At 35.6% G+C, this 16,235-nt stretch overlaps 2 protein-coding genes across 4 annotated transcripts; one reads left to right on the forward strand and one right to left on the reverse strand.

Moving 5' to 3' along the window:
* Positions 1-1,040: 1,040 nt before the first annotated feature.
* Positions 1,041-4,015, forward strand: LOC114524860 (phosphatidylglycerophosphatase and protein-tyrosine phosphatase 1-like). 3 transcript variants are annotated; one of them, XR_003687130.1, is made up of 7 exons: positions 1,041-1,202; positions 1,594-1,772; positions 1,900-1,980; positions 2,135-2,326; positions 2,646-2,814; positions 3,322-3,493; positions 3,674-3,689. XR_003687130.1 is itself a non-coding variant. In XM_028546063.1 (6 exons), exons 1-5 carry the CDS (start codon positions 1,181-1,183, stop codon positions 2,796-2,798), a joined length of 627 nt encoding a protein of 208 aa, XP_028401864.1. In that variant the 5' UTR covers positions 1,041-1,180; the 3' UTR covers positions 2,799-2,814; positions 3,322-4,015. The 3 variants fall into 3 exon arrangements, 2 of the variants coding, with proteins under 2 accessions (XP_028401864.1, XP_028401863.1); XM_028546063.1 differs by having other exon boundaries at positions 3,322-4,015; XM_028546062.1 differs by lacking the exons at positions 3,322-3,493; positions 3,674-3,689 and having other exon boundaries at positions 2,646-3,258.
* Positions 4,016-8,443: 4,428 nt separating this feature from the next.
* LOC114524843 (transmembrane protein 145-like) lies at positions 8,444-16,235 on the reverse strand. The gene is made up of 18 exons (XM_028546040.1): positions 16,046-16,235; positions 15,850-15,924; positions 15,146-15,217; positions 14,635-14,764; positions 13,937-14,007; positions 13,604-13,682; positions 13,176-13,247; positions 12,933-13,001; positions 12,519-12,599; positions 12,260-12,338; positions 11,907-12,000; positions 11,653-11,727; positions 11,474-11,571; positions 11,150-11,209; positions 10,590-10,650; positions 10,301-10,360; positions 9,840-9,959; positions 8,444-9,261 (listed from the first exon to the last, which is right to left on the reverse strand). Exons 1-18 carry the CDS (start codon positions 16,145-16,147, stop codon positions 9,088-9,090), a joined length of 1,572 nt encoding a protein of 523 aa, XP_028401841.1. The 5' UTR covers positions 16,148-16,235; the 3' UTR covers positions 8,444-9,087.

Below are 16,235 nucleotides of genomic sequence, written 5' to 3' on the forward strand. Positions count from 1 at the left end.
GGTTTCACTGCAGGTATTTTCATTACGTAATAACGTCTACATAGGATGACGTCATGCACTGTGTACTTGGCAACTTTCCACTGGCAACTTTCCCACACACTGCAGAGCTTTACTAAAATTCTATCTGAGGAATTTTTATATAGCTCATATAAAGCTCCCACTACACAGAAATCAATTTTGTTTCACTGCTCAGTTCTCCGTAAATGACCGTAATCTATAAGCAAGGTTTGACGCCTGGGTCAAACGAAAAGGCTGAAGGATGTCACCTACACGGATTCACTTTCGGTCATTGCAACACGGTTTCTGGAATATCGGCAAACCCCGACTTACTTTATTCGAAATCTTGCACAATCCAGGATTTACAAGTTTATTCTGAATCTTAAAGGACTAAAAGCGAAGCTTTGGTACTATCGCTCCTGCACAGTCTCAGAGTCTCTTCATAGGGAGTGGTATTTGATTATTGGTGCAGGGGGCTACTATCTGTGTAGCCTGTGCACAAACCAAAATCCGGAAAGATAAAGATATAGGTCTGTGCATAGGCTATCTGTACTTTGACGGTTGTTTTGGAGAGTCTTTTTTTCAATATCATTTTACTAGAGTTAGCCGAGACTGAATGCCGGATGCGTTATTGAAATGAATTTTTTCTGCTTGGCACCAACCGTGATAATATCTCGTGGTCGGTGGCCCGACTACATACAGCTAAGAAAACAAGAGATAGTAGATTAGTAAACAACTAAAAAATGCTCAGGTGCTGGTTGGTTGAAAGCACTGCAGGTTAGCTTCAAAAAATCATAGGAAGCCAAACTGCCAGGGCTGTCAGGCGCTGTAGCATGATGTCGTATATGGCAAACAAAAAAGTTTCTGTCCGCGAAAAAGTTGCCATTCCGTGATTTCTGTCAATAAATATAGATGCAAATTGCAAAAATTTCAAACGTTGAAAGGCAGCTTCAATTCCGGGGGGTTCCTTTTCCCCAACTACTTTACGATTGGCAGAAACCAGTGAATGAAACTTCATGTAAAGATATTCTTAGCGTGAAAACGTGGGGAAGCATAGAGGTGGAAGGGCTGATGATTTTTCAGAAAATTATTTTCCATCGTGAGTGGAGAGTGGCCGGAAATTCGGTTTATGAGTGCTATTTTCCATTCTGATTGGAGAGAGTGAAAGTTCGCTTTATGAACGATGGGTGGATATATTACATCGAGTAAGAATTATAGAGGTGGGAGGTTGGCCTGGTTGGGGGTTAGGTTTAAAAACACTGCAAAGCTTTATAGAATTGGGGTCATTACTTATAACTAGACTAAGGAGACCTGATACGAGATAATAGTTGACAGATAAGAGAGTAAGGTACTCTAGCTTTTTTTACACCCTGAATGATTCAGAATTGTGGAGTTGGCATTTTATCAACTACATTTTTATTTTTGGGGTCCATCTTATGGATTCATTTAGCATTGCCATTCTAGTAAAATAGCTAGGCCACCTACAAGATTAAAAAAGGAGACTTACTGATTGCTTGAAGAATCCTTCTATCATGCAATTAATCCCACTCCTCTTAGGAATATTGCAAAATACTTTTTCTTGATTTTGTTAATTAGCTCTGCTGCCTAGAATACAAAGTGGTATAACATCACCTAAAGCTGCTCGGATTTTATTTTACCCAACATTACTATGGAATATTTTCACTGTGGCAATGAGTCGCAAAAGAAGATGGTATGACAGAATTGATAGGAATGTTGTACTTGGAGCATTACCTTTGCGTATTATTTCACAGAGTGTGAGTATGGTATCAATGGGTAATGATGACCCATGAACTGAAAAGTTGCATTTTTCTTATTTGAACAATGATGTAAAATTTGCAAACTCCTTATAACCTTAATTGTAGTTTTCTTTTAATTTTATAGCTGATCAATAAAGAAAATATTGGAGGGGTTGTGACATTGAATGAAGAATATGAAACAAGATTACTTATGTTTTCAAATGAGGTGACTGATTATAAAAAAAAAATTTTACTGCTTCAAACATTGTCTCATAAAAGCAAAATATATTAATCAGAAAATTTTTTCTTAATCCTCAACTGGCACTACTAGAGCATACTACATTTGTGTCCAACAAGTTAGTCCAAATCTTCCTCTATAGAAATGGAAAAGTCTGGGAATTAAACATTTGCACTTGCCAACACCAGATTTTAATAATGCACCAGACTTTGAAAAACTGATGGAAGGAGTACAATTTATTAAACAATTTGATAGTCTCAATATCAGTTGTTACGTGCACTGCAAAGCTGGAAGGGGAAGAAGTGCAACTTTGGTGGCTTGTTATTTAATGGAGGTTTGTGGCATTTTAGTGAGGATGATTTGTGTGTTAAGTTTTGTCTTACTATAAGGCTTCAAAAAAGAAGTGAAAGTGCTATAATTATGCAAGTTTTACTAAAAACATCTTGAGTGCCACATTTGTCTTTGCCATTATGCATAATTATCTTTTCCACAACATTTCCTTTCTGTAATGATGCAATTACCTCACTGTGATTTCATTGGTAACAATACATATAAAAAACTATTCCCCTAGCTTTAAAACTCAAATCAGTATATATGTGTATCTAAGAATGAACGTGTAAAGACAAAATGGTATGCACTTTCAATTTTTGTAGTTGTACAATATTACTCCTGATGAAGCAATCAACATCCTAAAATCAAAAAGGGAACAAACACTTCTTGGGTCAAAGCAAGTGACAGCAGTAAAAGAATTCTATGAACACCATATTCAAACAAGTTCTAGGCCACGTATACCTATACAAGAATAACATATGATGTACATAAGTGAGTGTCATTTTCCGTTATCTCCTCACCAGCTCACCTTACTAAAAAGAATTGCGAAGTGAAAGGGAAAACTCCACGCACTGCAGCTAGGTTAATTGGCAGCTACTTTCTTTTTTACTACCGCGACGTTCTCAAAGCAATCTTCGTTCTAACAACTAATTTATATTGACTTTTGTCAAGAAACATAAATCCCTATAGGTATATATCCCTGTATAAAGAAACGTATCAATTTACTGTTCATATTGAATAGTACCTAAATATATACACAAGACCTGGGGGGAAGGCTGCATTTATGATTTTTTCAATAATCAATTTACCTGATTCAGTTCTTTTTCGTAAAAGAAATACGCTGCACCATTTTTCTCATTACGATTACAACTCTGACTTATATAACATTAGATTATTTTTGAGAATTAACCGTAATTATTCGATCTGATACTGCTCAAGAACTTTTACTCCGTTATGAGATTTTTTATGATACTTGTTCCTTTATCGATTTTCCCATAGTTTTAGCGGCACATTGGCCAAGAGTATGATACCCAGCTGGTCCTGCTTTTTTCTAAAAATGACAGAAATCGTATGTGAATCTAACTATATATAACCACTACCAGCAGAACATACTTCGAAAAACAAACAAACAGTTTACTGTCATGATATTTTGACTCGATTTCATAGTCAGGTACGACAATGACTTTGTCTTTGAAATAGGCTGTCAAAATATTACCGTAAACGTGTTGTCTTGCTTTAAAGCTGAAATTGTGGGTTTACAAGATGTTCTTGTTTTTTTGTCAGTTTTGTGTACTACAATTTGCTGCACACTTACCAGATTTTTCAGAAAAGTGTCCTTGTTGGTTTTCAGATCGATTCTTGGTAATATGTTCGGAACTGCGAATACATACATGCAAGGGATTTGTAATATATAGATTGCCTATCTGTGGATAGTCACAGAGCATGCTTTTATACGTCTAAACAACGCCAGTTGACTATCCAAATGCAGGTTTACCTATTCCTTGGACTGGAAATTCCTCTACCGCGCCCTTTCTGTACGACTTGGGGGGACGAGCCCAAGCAGGATGGTCCAATGGATGAAGGTAACTGGATCGGGACGTCGTTTGTGAACAGTAACCAATAAGCGGTGGCTTAACTGTAAAAAAATTGATAGACGATTTGACATCCCCAGGTAGGGATGGTTTATAATGTAAGTAATAATCATAATCTGTTAAAATCATAGAAAATCCAGAAGACATTCACGTTGTCTGGATTGTCTATGTTATAATCAACTGAACAAATTCTTCATTTGAGTATAGTGTTATAATAAATGATCAGTTTTTTTACTGTTGTACAAATTACAAAATACCCTATTCTAGCCTGAATAAAAGATGCCGTTAGGATTAAATTAACTAACATGACACCAATTGTGTGTATCTGGAAGAACTCGGTATATGATACTTTAGAATATGAAGACATTCTTTTTATGATACTTTTCATTTTGAATGTGAAAACAACAAAAACAACTCTATGTAGCCATGTGGCATGTATATACTTAGCACTATGGGTAACCATTACTTTCTCGATCCCATGGGCAGTCTTTCAACGGCTCTCCGCAGCTAAAATTCGTCATTTCTGAAAAAAAGAAATTTTTTAAAGTTTCTTCAGGGTACTTTCAGGGCAACATGTAGACTGGACGTACGCGGACATGTCCAACAACTGAATTGCATTTGCGTTTTGTAGGCTTCTTGTGCTGTAACTTAGATATTTATTTTCAAGTGAATATTGGTCTTGGTACAGCCGTGGGGATTCTTTTTCTTACAGTCGCAATTCATCGGCGATGCTCTACGATCCATGCAGTGTCAGTGATCAATGAGGAGGATTTTTTGAATAGACAAAGCATTTTATGGGATAACCAATGACAAAAGACATTGCCTACATATAACCAGGTCTAAATGATATACCTTAGATCAGATCATTGGATGAGCACAACTCGGACGGTTTCCTGCTGTTTATAGCGTGACAATAACCATTGAGTTGTTGATATTTTAGACAAAGAACATCCCGAATGACGTATTAGTCATTAAACGAAAGTATTGGGTTAACTGTGTCCGACCCGAAATTAGCAACAAACAAAACGTACTCATGTGACAGGCCAACTTTGGATATCTTTTCTGGGTCTTCCTCCAACTTGGCTCAGGATTCCAGATAGCGTAAGGCTAAACCAGAACACATGAGGAACTCAAATGAAGAAGGTGCATGATTGATGATTGCATGGAAATAATCAGTGAGATATCTTGCGCGTGATTGTTAGCCAGCATGTAGTTTTAGCTATTGTTATCTTCTTACATGCAAAGCCGCGGGATGTAGCGGCTTTTGAAACACCAAGCCAACTGGTTGTGGATCTGCACATCTAGTTGGGGAATTTCTCTCTATAATGTTTTGTGCTTCTTGAATATCCTTGACAACAAAATCATTGAGCGCTGTTGTTCTTGGTCTCGTCCAACGTTTCAACCTCTTGCCCTGAAACTGCATGCTCATACGCTAGATAACGTGATGAGGATGACGATCCTGCAGCTGGCGCTTAATCTCATCCAAATTGGCAAGTATTATGACGAGCGCAAATTAAGCGTCCCGGCACGCGATCGATCGAGGGGCGCCGGAACCACGTGGGCAGCTGCCCCCACTGCCGTTTACTTACTAGGGCAGCCCTTTGCTACCATGTAAAAGTATCGTAAATTCACCATTTAATCACGATGCCTACTTTTCGCATAAAAACTAATCGGTAATATTATTGAAAATGCGTTCTCCCGTGGATTTGCAAGTTCGCATCTCTTTGCATGCATTTGCGCTATTAAGGATTCACGACAAGTATTAGCATATCAAGACGATAAATATGTAAAAAATATTTAGCGGCATATTAGATTATTTAGCATTATCGATAAAATTTGAACATAACATTGTGCAACTGCGATACATGTTGGTTATCGATTCAAACAACCCTTATTAGCAACTTTACATGCTCACAGGTCTTCATTCGTCATGACAATCCTTGTTGTTGAGGCGAATTTAATTTCATGATCATGGAGAATCGTGTATAACTGGGGCCAGTTTAAGTGTGATCACAGTTAATGATGTGGGTTTTGCATGTTTTCATGGCCCGATCATTAGTGGTGCAGGCTCAAATTTAAAAAAGACATCTGGAGGATATTCACATTATTAATACTCTGAGTCTGAGAGCAACAACAAGGGGAGGAATAACTGCCTGAGTATCAATGCACTTAGCTGAAACTAGTTTGGAATTCAGTTCCTGTACGTACTCGATGGAGATTACTGGTTGATCGCATTATCGCAATGATGTAATGTAGGAACTTCAGTTAAAAGGCAAGTTAAAGTTGTTAAACAAAGAATGCAATGCTTTGGTCTCTATCGAGTCAATTTGAGGCTAGGATATATTTTACTGAGCAATGCCAATGTACTCGAAGATTTCTTTCTGTCTTGTCATCTCACTTTATTACCTAAGCTCCAAGGCCGTCAAAGATTTCGTAGGTACGGCCACGAGGCACGCGGAAAGACCTAATGCATAGTTCTTTCCTAATGCAAAGACGCGGAGGATGATCTAATGCACCTATTGTTCACGACAATGTTCACAATATTATTCATTTGAAAAAAAGCCCAGAAAGCCTCTGTAGAGTAGACACATTTAGTTTAAACAGCCGTTGTTTTTCTTCAACATGTGATAAATGGACTTGCGATGCCAGCACTTCCCTTGCGATAGTAACTTCTAGTATAAATAGCCTGATAATATTATTAGGCTTACATTAGACCTAATTATTTTTTGCAGTACTGTCATCTTTTTAAGTCCAAATGGAGTCACTTTGGCAATACTTTAATAAGTTTAATTACATCAGTAAGACTAGGAGACAATCCCTACGCTCCCAAGTAAGTCAACTCTGAAATATATTATATATATATATATATATATATATATATATATATATATATATATATATAATATAAATATCTCTAGCTGTTTTCATAGCATGCATATTGCTTCATGCTTGGATTGATCTTTTTCTATGGTCCACCATTTCAATGTTCTTATGAATAGAAATGAATTATTATGAAGTACATGTTAGTGACGTAACAGTAGGCAAAGTATTTTTTTGTCATGTCTTGATCATCCTTCCAATGGATTGCTAGGATTAAGTGGCAATGAAATTGGTCTTCTAAATAATAAAATATGACGTTCTATAAAATAAACACAAACACAAAGTGAGTACACAAAAATAATCATTTCAGCTGCTACTTTGCTAGTGGCTAAAAAACTGTGATATAAACCAGTTTTTAAGGGTAAAAAAATGCAGCCTTATGACCATTTAAATAATTATAGGATGTTCAAATAGGTAGAACAACTAAGTAAAATGTTCATAAGACCTAACTAATTTGCCAATTTCACAGGTATTTTTTAAGAATGGTGGGGTAACTGGGATTAAATGGGGGGGGGTTGAGGAGTGATATCAGGCAAATTAAATGAATGCGTATGGTGTAATAAATCCCAATTATACCTAACCTGGGGAGTGAATCATATAATGCACCCATCCAGGAGATTGTTGGACACCAAGATTTCTCCATTCTGTTTCGGTCATAAGATGATCAACTGGCACTAATGGCACAAGATTAGGCGGCAGCATAACATGCCTAAAATTCATTGCGATATACGAAATGAAATGAAATTCATCAATGTGATTCATAACATTTTGATTGAGTTAACCAGTTATTAAAAAAATTTACTCAAACCCAGTTGCAGCTGAGTTTGAATTCCCGAATTTCCCACAAATTTGTTTTTATTTGGCATTTTTTCTTCCCAAGGGGCAAACAGTTAGAAAAGTGATAGAGTGAAAAATATACCTATTGAGAAAGACTCAGAAATGTTGCTTACTAGTCCTATATTTACCAAAAATTTCAATTTTTCCCAAATTTCAAGGTAACCGAAAATTTCCAACAAATTGCCGATCTACAGAAAGTAAGGGAGGGTCCCCACTCCCCACCACCTAGTAACATGAATATCCGTCACTGGTAAAACCCGAATTATGAGATATGTTTGTTTTTTATGGTGATAAAACAATAACAATGCCAGACCTTTTTGCTCACCTATATTCGTATTTCTCATCAACATACTTTTCAGAGTAACTTATTCGCGCAGCCGAAGACATGTTTTTCCGAAGAAAATGAATGAATTTCGAGCAAATGACCATTAATTAATCTAGATGCGATTTGATTTACATCTTAGATCCACTGATAGTATAATAAATAAATTTTCAATAGCTTAGATATGTTCCTCAAAAATACTTTCTAAAATCAAAATATTCGGAAATATATATAAAGTAAAATTTGAGCGGAAATTATAATTCGATTAGAATTTAAAGAAATACTTCATGTAAAAAGTATATGAAATTCGCGCGAAAAAACATATGCTGGGTGGAAGGAAGGTAAATGCTCAAACTACTACCCAGTTTTGACTTGGCTATTGGATAGTTTGAAGAACAATATAAGAAAGCATGACATTCAAGCCTTTCCATTTCATAGAAACAAGAAATGGTTTTCGAACGACAATTTTTAATGCATGATTTTTTGGCTATTTCCAACTAGTAGACATTAATAAAACATATTGGTCTCTAAAAGCTGCCCCTCAACAAATAGTCTGACTCTGTTTGGCACAATTATATATAATGCATGGTATGTAAAATTCTATCACGATTCTTTTAAACATCATGTATATCTCATCTGCACACAATGCAAGAAGGCAGGAGCACGATATAGATGTAAAGAAACACAATTCATGAATATAACAATATACAGTGGCAAATCCAAATAAAGATGTGAAAAAAAAAGACAAAACAATTTTAAAGTGTAAAAAATGTATGATTGCATTTATCACATATTATGTACATAAAGTAATACAAGATTATATCATACCAGATGATATAATCTTTTTTTTAAATTTTTTTTTTGCCTTTAGATTATTAAATCAATGAATTAAATTATGTTAGGCAGTTAGTGATCTTTTTCCACTAGGCGGGATTTTTTTGCGTGCGACAATTTTCGACAATTGTGGACAATTCGTCCACACAGACGCCTCACGCATTTTTACATCGGTTCAGTTAATAAAAAATTCCGTCTAATTAGCTAAAAAGCTAGAAACGAGCACTCCAGTCTTGAAGATAAAAGTGAAATTCCGCTCCAAGGAGAACCGCTGTTACGTATTGAAACTTCACTGATATGTTACGGGTCATGAAGTCCTGTCGCCTGTCTATATGAGGGTGGTGGGTCTGTCTCTGCACTTCGTGTTGTTGATGGAAAACTGTTGGATGAAATTGTTGTCATAGGAATAGGTCGTTCTATTCTTTGAGTATTATTATTGGAATTTATTTTACTCGACGGAGTGTTACTTGATCCCTACACAAAAAATACAAAAAAAAACGTTTAAGGGTGCAAGCTTCCTAATAAACTAAATAAAGCCCAGAAATAATGCGGATTTCATACGTATTAATTAATTTGATATATAGTCGATCAAAACGTTAGTCTAGAAATTATTGAAAAAGTCTTTGTTAGACGACGCATTTAGACGACGTCAGGAATGAGTTGGTCACTCTACTGTGCATAATTCCGATAGCTCTTTTGCACAAAATCGTCTCAACATCAAAATTGTTTCAACATCAAATCGTATCCCAATATATCTTGAAAGTTTTAGTATTTCTATGCCATACGTTGACTGAATAAACTATTTAGCAGCATTCATGAACGTTCGAATATCAGAACGGTTTAGACTTGAATAATTATGAAAATTCTATAAAGCAGAAATGAACCCAATGCATGCATCCTGTCATGAATATGCATATTTATTATTATCATAGCTACTATGTAATCGATCATGCATTAGTTTGCCATTACTATACTTTTCGAAATGTTTAATTTCCTATACAAATTTACCTTATACTATAGACTATATTACACTTCTTTGAAATAAATAATACCTGCTGACTCGAGGATTGAAATATTGCAAAAGTATCCGTTGTGAAAACACCCACAAAACTATCAGGTGCATAGGCGTAACCAGATGCCACCTCATCTTCATTAGGTCTTGAAATACCAATCTATCATAAAAACACATACACCAACTGATTACGTCATTTGACAAGAGAGCCTCGTTTCATGAATGAATCGTGCATGAATGAAACGGCTTCCGTCTTCACTGCTGATATCAAAGCTCACAGGTCAAAAGCGTATCCAAGACCTGTACAATAATGACTGAAACGATACGTAGCTCATTTGGGTAAAGGTTAAGAGCAAGCCTGATTACTCGTCGTTTGTAAGTTAACTATAAGGCTCCCCTTTAGCGGAGAAGGTAGTCTGTAACGGAAGTGCTCATTTGTGTAGGATTTACTTCAAGTGTAAAAGAGCAGCTCAATAGGCTTACCTGCAACTAAATGCTTACCTGGCATGTTCTCATGTGAAAGGGAAAGTTTGTGTTGGCTGCGGCAGGACGAGTAAGCACCTTGATAAAAATGGCAGACGTACGTAGGTTACAACATTTGAATATTTAAGTGAAACAATAGAAAGTCCTTGCTTCAATGAACCAACACCAAATGATTGGGGACGATGCGTCGCCATAATTATGCAGATTCAATTTTTAGCGGTGAGTCGGTAAACGACGCATACCCACGGTTGACCTAACCTTTTTTGTTTCTCGCTTACATGATCGAGTATTCATGATGAAAACTTACCAAAAATATTGCGTGGGCTAAAAAGGATACTCCGAACTCGATACCGTTAACAATTTGTTCTCTATAAACAAAAACAATTATTCATATTTACACGCTGCTCAAGGCAAAGCGAAGGGAATACAATCCTTTAAACTTTTATAGCCTTTTAAATCTTCTGAAGAAAAATATTCACGGCATGTAATTCCTTGAAAAATTCTTCACTTCATGCAGTTCATGCAGTTATTGTGTATTTGTAATCGGAAGCGCACAGCCTATTTGTTTGTTTTTCGCGCCTATACGTAAAATATTTTTTGTAAAAACATTGTTGACTATTAAAGTACACAAGATAGTGTACAGTTAACGAAAAATGACGCAGTCTATAGGAAGCAGTTATCGAAAGCTGGCGGAGACATTGCAGTAGTTTTAATTGGTATATGTTTTATTAATGTCCATATCGACTAAAAGATACTTCTTTATATAATTTGTAAGCTTTGAGCCAAGTGTAGTATAAATTAGATGTATGTCCCACGTAAAACGTTTGAATAAGACGTATAGACAAAACGACATTCTTAAATTCTAACCTTTGATAATCCTCAATTACGTATGCGGCAAAAAGAATAACGGTGGGACCAACAAGAAACCTAGAAGATTTGCAGTTTATATAAAATATAACGACCATACAGCTATTCCTGAAGCATGCATGATACAGTCATAAAAAACAACTCCTGTGCCATACTACAACTCTAATACTTGTTTAAAACAAGCTTTGGCTTCAAGAATAACGAATCCTCGAAAAAATATTCCACAAAGAACTAAATTGCAAACGTTGATAGGCACATGCACTGTATGAAAATCTGCATTTATCATTAAACAACAGGGTCACTTTGAATGAAAAATGATCTTACCATCCAGAGTACATAAACCAGAATGGATAGTAAAATGCCGTTTTCTTTGGGAAATGTTTGAGTGTAAAGAAAGTGGCATAACAGAACCAACACCAGGCCTTTAATAAGATGAATCAAAAGTAGTTTTCTTTCAAATCTATTGTCCAAGCGGTGATATAATGAAAGGTGATGTTACCTACCACGACACGGAGTATACAAATACCAATTCCAGCAGGACTCTCGTAAATGTACAGAACTCTGCCTGGATCGAATATCTGCGAAGGGAATAACATATTTTGTAATAATAATATATCACGTTCGTATCGAATCTAGGTTTTTTTTTCATTCCAGCTAACCGACCAACCATCTGATCAAAGAATTTTTGAGAAATAAGTGATTTAAATTTTCGCTCTGTACAAAATATATTTGTATAACAGTAATTATATTAACTTACCACTTGTTCATATATAAAAAGTATAATAAAGCAGACACAATACAATGTTGAGAAAACTGATAGCTTCACTTGCCCACTCGAGCTCATTCGACCTCTAAAAGGAAAGGAAATAAGGGATTAACATCCTCAGTGGAAAAGTCATTGCTAAAAATGAAATGTACTAAAGTTGAAATAGTAGTTACTATAAAGCAAAATGTACTATAGATTTTGAGCGAAATGCAGCCGGTATAGAATAGAAATTAAAACGTTAAGATTTAGGAATGCTATTGTGAAAGTAGTGAGCATATTTGACACTCGGACTAAACATTATCCACGTAAATAACACATGATTCGTGCATGTCTGTGATTCCTACCTCGTTACGGTCCAGCCTTTTGCAAGAAGTATTAACATAATCAGAAACACTATGTGCCCAATAAAATGCATAGCTTGACCTTAAAGAAATAATGGCTAAGATTCACCTCAAAATCACTAAAATGAATAAATACTACACGCCCATATATAATCTTTCGCATATTACGAAAAGAGATCCAGGATTTGCGGTAAATCGATATACGACTAACGTATTTTACGACGTATTTGACTTAAAACGTATTTTAATGTTAAAAACTCACCAACAACTTTAACTGGAAGATTTGGCTTTCCATCCAATCCGTAATCAGTGTAATAACTAACGTACATAACCAAGGAGAAAACTAAACCCAAGAAAAACTCTGTGGCAATGCATACTATATATTTCGAGATATTGTACATATAAGATGCTAAATCGATTATGATTTTTGGCACTTCACTCGGTGCAGGTAAATTCTAGAGATTTAAAGGGTCTTTCGAGTGGAATTATACACACTTCAAATTCAAGCCAGGAACAGTTGATGGAAAAATGAGTCACCTATACCTATAGTACTCCGGCAGAAATCAAACCTACGCTTTTGCGATGCCGGTGCAAGGTTCGATACCTAGAGGACCTATATATAAAATGCAAGTATGCTTTTGATAAACAGGAGTTGTATGGTGCAGTGATAACTAACCTTCACAAAATATTGACCATAGAAAAAGTTTAAACGTATAGTGAAACAGCTTTCTAGAAGCAAGAATTTCTAAAAATTTAAAAAGCGTTTATTAGTCTTCTCATATATTTCGACCGGAGTTAATGACAAATAATAACTAAATTAGGACCAGGGGAGGTGGAACATATTTTATTTTGGGGAGTTAACAGCCCCCCGGAGCTCCCCCCCCCGGTTCTGTCACCATTGATTAGGAATCTAACATACTTGCTTCTATTCCAGCAAAAATGGAAAGGAGAACAAATGACACTAAAAACACAATGTCAGTTTCCAATATGTCTAAAAGAGAATAGTGTGGAACATATAGCAAACTCTTCATTCTGCTTGTTTGCATAGTGATAATGATAGATATTAGCTTGTGGTACACCAGTAAACTAATAATTTATGATTATTTCTATATTGTACTACAGCTGACCCCTGACGAGTGAAGAAGGCCAGGGTTTAACAGACCAAAACTTCACAAAGTTGGTGTATCTACAAGCTAATGTTTTTAACAGTGAATGATGCCTGGCGTTAGATTGCAATGATGGGATTGAACATATATGTATGTAGATAATATAGTATATGTATACTGTAAGGCTATGACACACTCACTCTTTTGGTTTTACTCAAAGAGAAATACAATTGTAGCTTACACTGTTCATCAGCGGAGAAATGCTTTCTCCAAAATGTTTCCCCATTAGTTAAAACCATATTGTATTTCAACCTCAAACCCTTAAAAGAACCCCAAAAAATTGAACACAAGTGATGATTAGAACATAAATATACAGGCATGCAAGATCTCTGCACACATACAAATATACTGTAAGACATTACTGATGGTATAGTATATTATAAAATGAATATGTAGTTATATCTATCATATCTATCATATCAGCACATATCTAAAATTTTGGAGATACATATTTATAAGTAGATTTTTTTTTCATACCAGTTTTGTTTATACAATATTGTTAGAAGGCACCAACCTTACTACTTTTACAATTACTAACAGCGATATACCACCATCTTGCTCGTGCAGAAATGAAAGAACGTCGACCTACATGAATAAAAATTATATAAAAACATGCATAACGATGCAGTGCTGGTGACCACTCATGCAATGAATAGCAGGCTAGTTTTGAATGTATTAACACAGAACTTTCAGCACCCTTCAGTGAGAAGTAGAATCCTGGTAGATAACAAAACCATCAGCCACAAACAAAACATTTTCAAGAACAGGTCAAAAAATACTAGACTCTGCATCTTTTGGCCAAAAACAATCACAAACAAAGACCTAGGTCATTTGGGAGCAAGTGCGGACCCAGCAAGTGCAGAAAAAATAGGTGGAGATCACAATCTGTAGGCAATCTGCAGCCTTGGCTAGAGTCACCACATGATGGACTCCGCATAGAAGCTTCACCTTGAGCAGGGAAACTCAAATAGCAAGCAGCTGTCCAGCTGACTGAGACCAATGACAATCTCTGAGGCCTTATGTGCAGACGAAGAGACAAAGAGGCCTAACCTACTTTTGCAAGTTCCAATTGAGTACATTTTAAAGGATCAATACCAAATATACAAAATATCTACCCCAATCACAAATTTATCGACATCTGTCTTTGACGGGGAAAAAATCTATGGATTAGCTAGTAGAATAAGTGTTTGTAATATACTGTAATTATAGTACCTCCACAATTGAGGTTGAATTTCCCACCACTTGATTTCACTCTATAGCAGCCACTGTGCACATCAGCTCCTGATAAAGTGATTTTCTGATTGTATTCAGGTACCAAAGCACGTTCTTTTTCTGAACAGTTCTATCAAGCACAACAAAAATTATATGAAAATGTTGCCAAAATAGCAAGAGTATAGTAGTATATTTCAAGGTACAATCACTTGATCCTGAAGTTACACTTCAACATAGGTTACAAATCTGCAATCGAGTATATAGAAATCATAGTACTATAGCAACACCCCTATTTCTCTTCTCATACCTAGCTGTAATTAAAGAAAACATCCCATATTACTTTATTGTGAAAATTGCGATGAATTATCTGCCTAAGCAAACCGATTTCTGGCTGTGTCATCATTACTATTATTATGATTTATGTAATGTGCTGGCAGATCACAATTGATCAGGCTACAGTATTGCACTTCTTATAGGATCAAGAATTATACAGTATTATATCATACAGTACCATCATTTTTTGTGGATAAACCCTTTTCCATTGATTATCAAAATAGAGCAAAACATTTTGGCAGCAATAATCCTAAGTCAATGTACAATGACAAAATTAAAAAATACATTAATCATTATATAAAAAATTAAATACTGTGGGGATGCAATTTGCTTGAGAATCAGCCAAATGCTGAAATATGTTCTACTTATATTCTTCTCAATTGTCATAGTTGTTTTAATAACCTATGTATCTCCTGGGCCCATGGATGCAAATGTGTCTGTACTTGTCAGCTATGTCAAAACAAGTTAAATTTTGCCTCTCAGGGAATTAAATACTAGGTGAAAAATATTGCCTTAAGGTGCAAAAGGATAATGGTACACCCAGATACCCAGTTTATTAACAGAGGTTCCCACTGAAATATATAATTATGTTATGTTGGGGGCAGAGAACCCTTAAACTTTTAAGTGAGCTGTGTGGTTAGCATGTGAATGTATCAGTAGTTTTCATATTACTTTGGGTTTGGGACACTCATTAAGTGCTGCCTTTTAATAAGAAGCTAAATAGTAACAAAACAGCATGAACTTGAAATTAAAAACTAAATTGGGCACAAATATTTCTACAATGCGTAAACAAGCGTCCAGCGACACTTGCAGCTGCGAAGTATGTACATATATTATATTAAATTAAATAGAAATGGAATATATAGATCCTGATCATCTTACTTCTGGATACACAAAATGAAACGTCATTTTCGCCAAGGATTTTCGAAAACAAAATCGAGCTACAAATTGCCAATCCTTAAAACACACAATAAATAGTAGATTATGTTGTTTGCTGTATCACAGTAAAGTATTATTTAGTGCCTTAGTTTCTTTGGCTATGCGCAAACGTTTTTACAATTTTAATACACTACAATACCTTTCTATCCGTGGCTATTTCGCCGTCTAAGATAAGGCATTGGGTAAGATATGTCAAAGTTGATATCGCACAAACACATAGCACCCATCTTGTAGAAGACATGAAAAATCATATACCACACTTTACAGCCAATATTTTTCAGTACGCTGTCTTCTCGTGAAATATAATCCAAATAAACCTTCAATTATGT

Source organism: Dendronephthya gigantea, unplaced genomic scaffold (assembly GCF_004324835.1).
Source record: "Dendronephthya gigantea isolate DGI-Jeju-01 unplaced genomic scaffold, DenGig_1.0 000032F, whole genome shotgun sequence".
NCBI lineage: Eukaryota > Metazoa > Cnidaria > Anthozoa > Malacalcyonacea > Nephtheidae > Dendronephthya > Dendronephthya gigantea.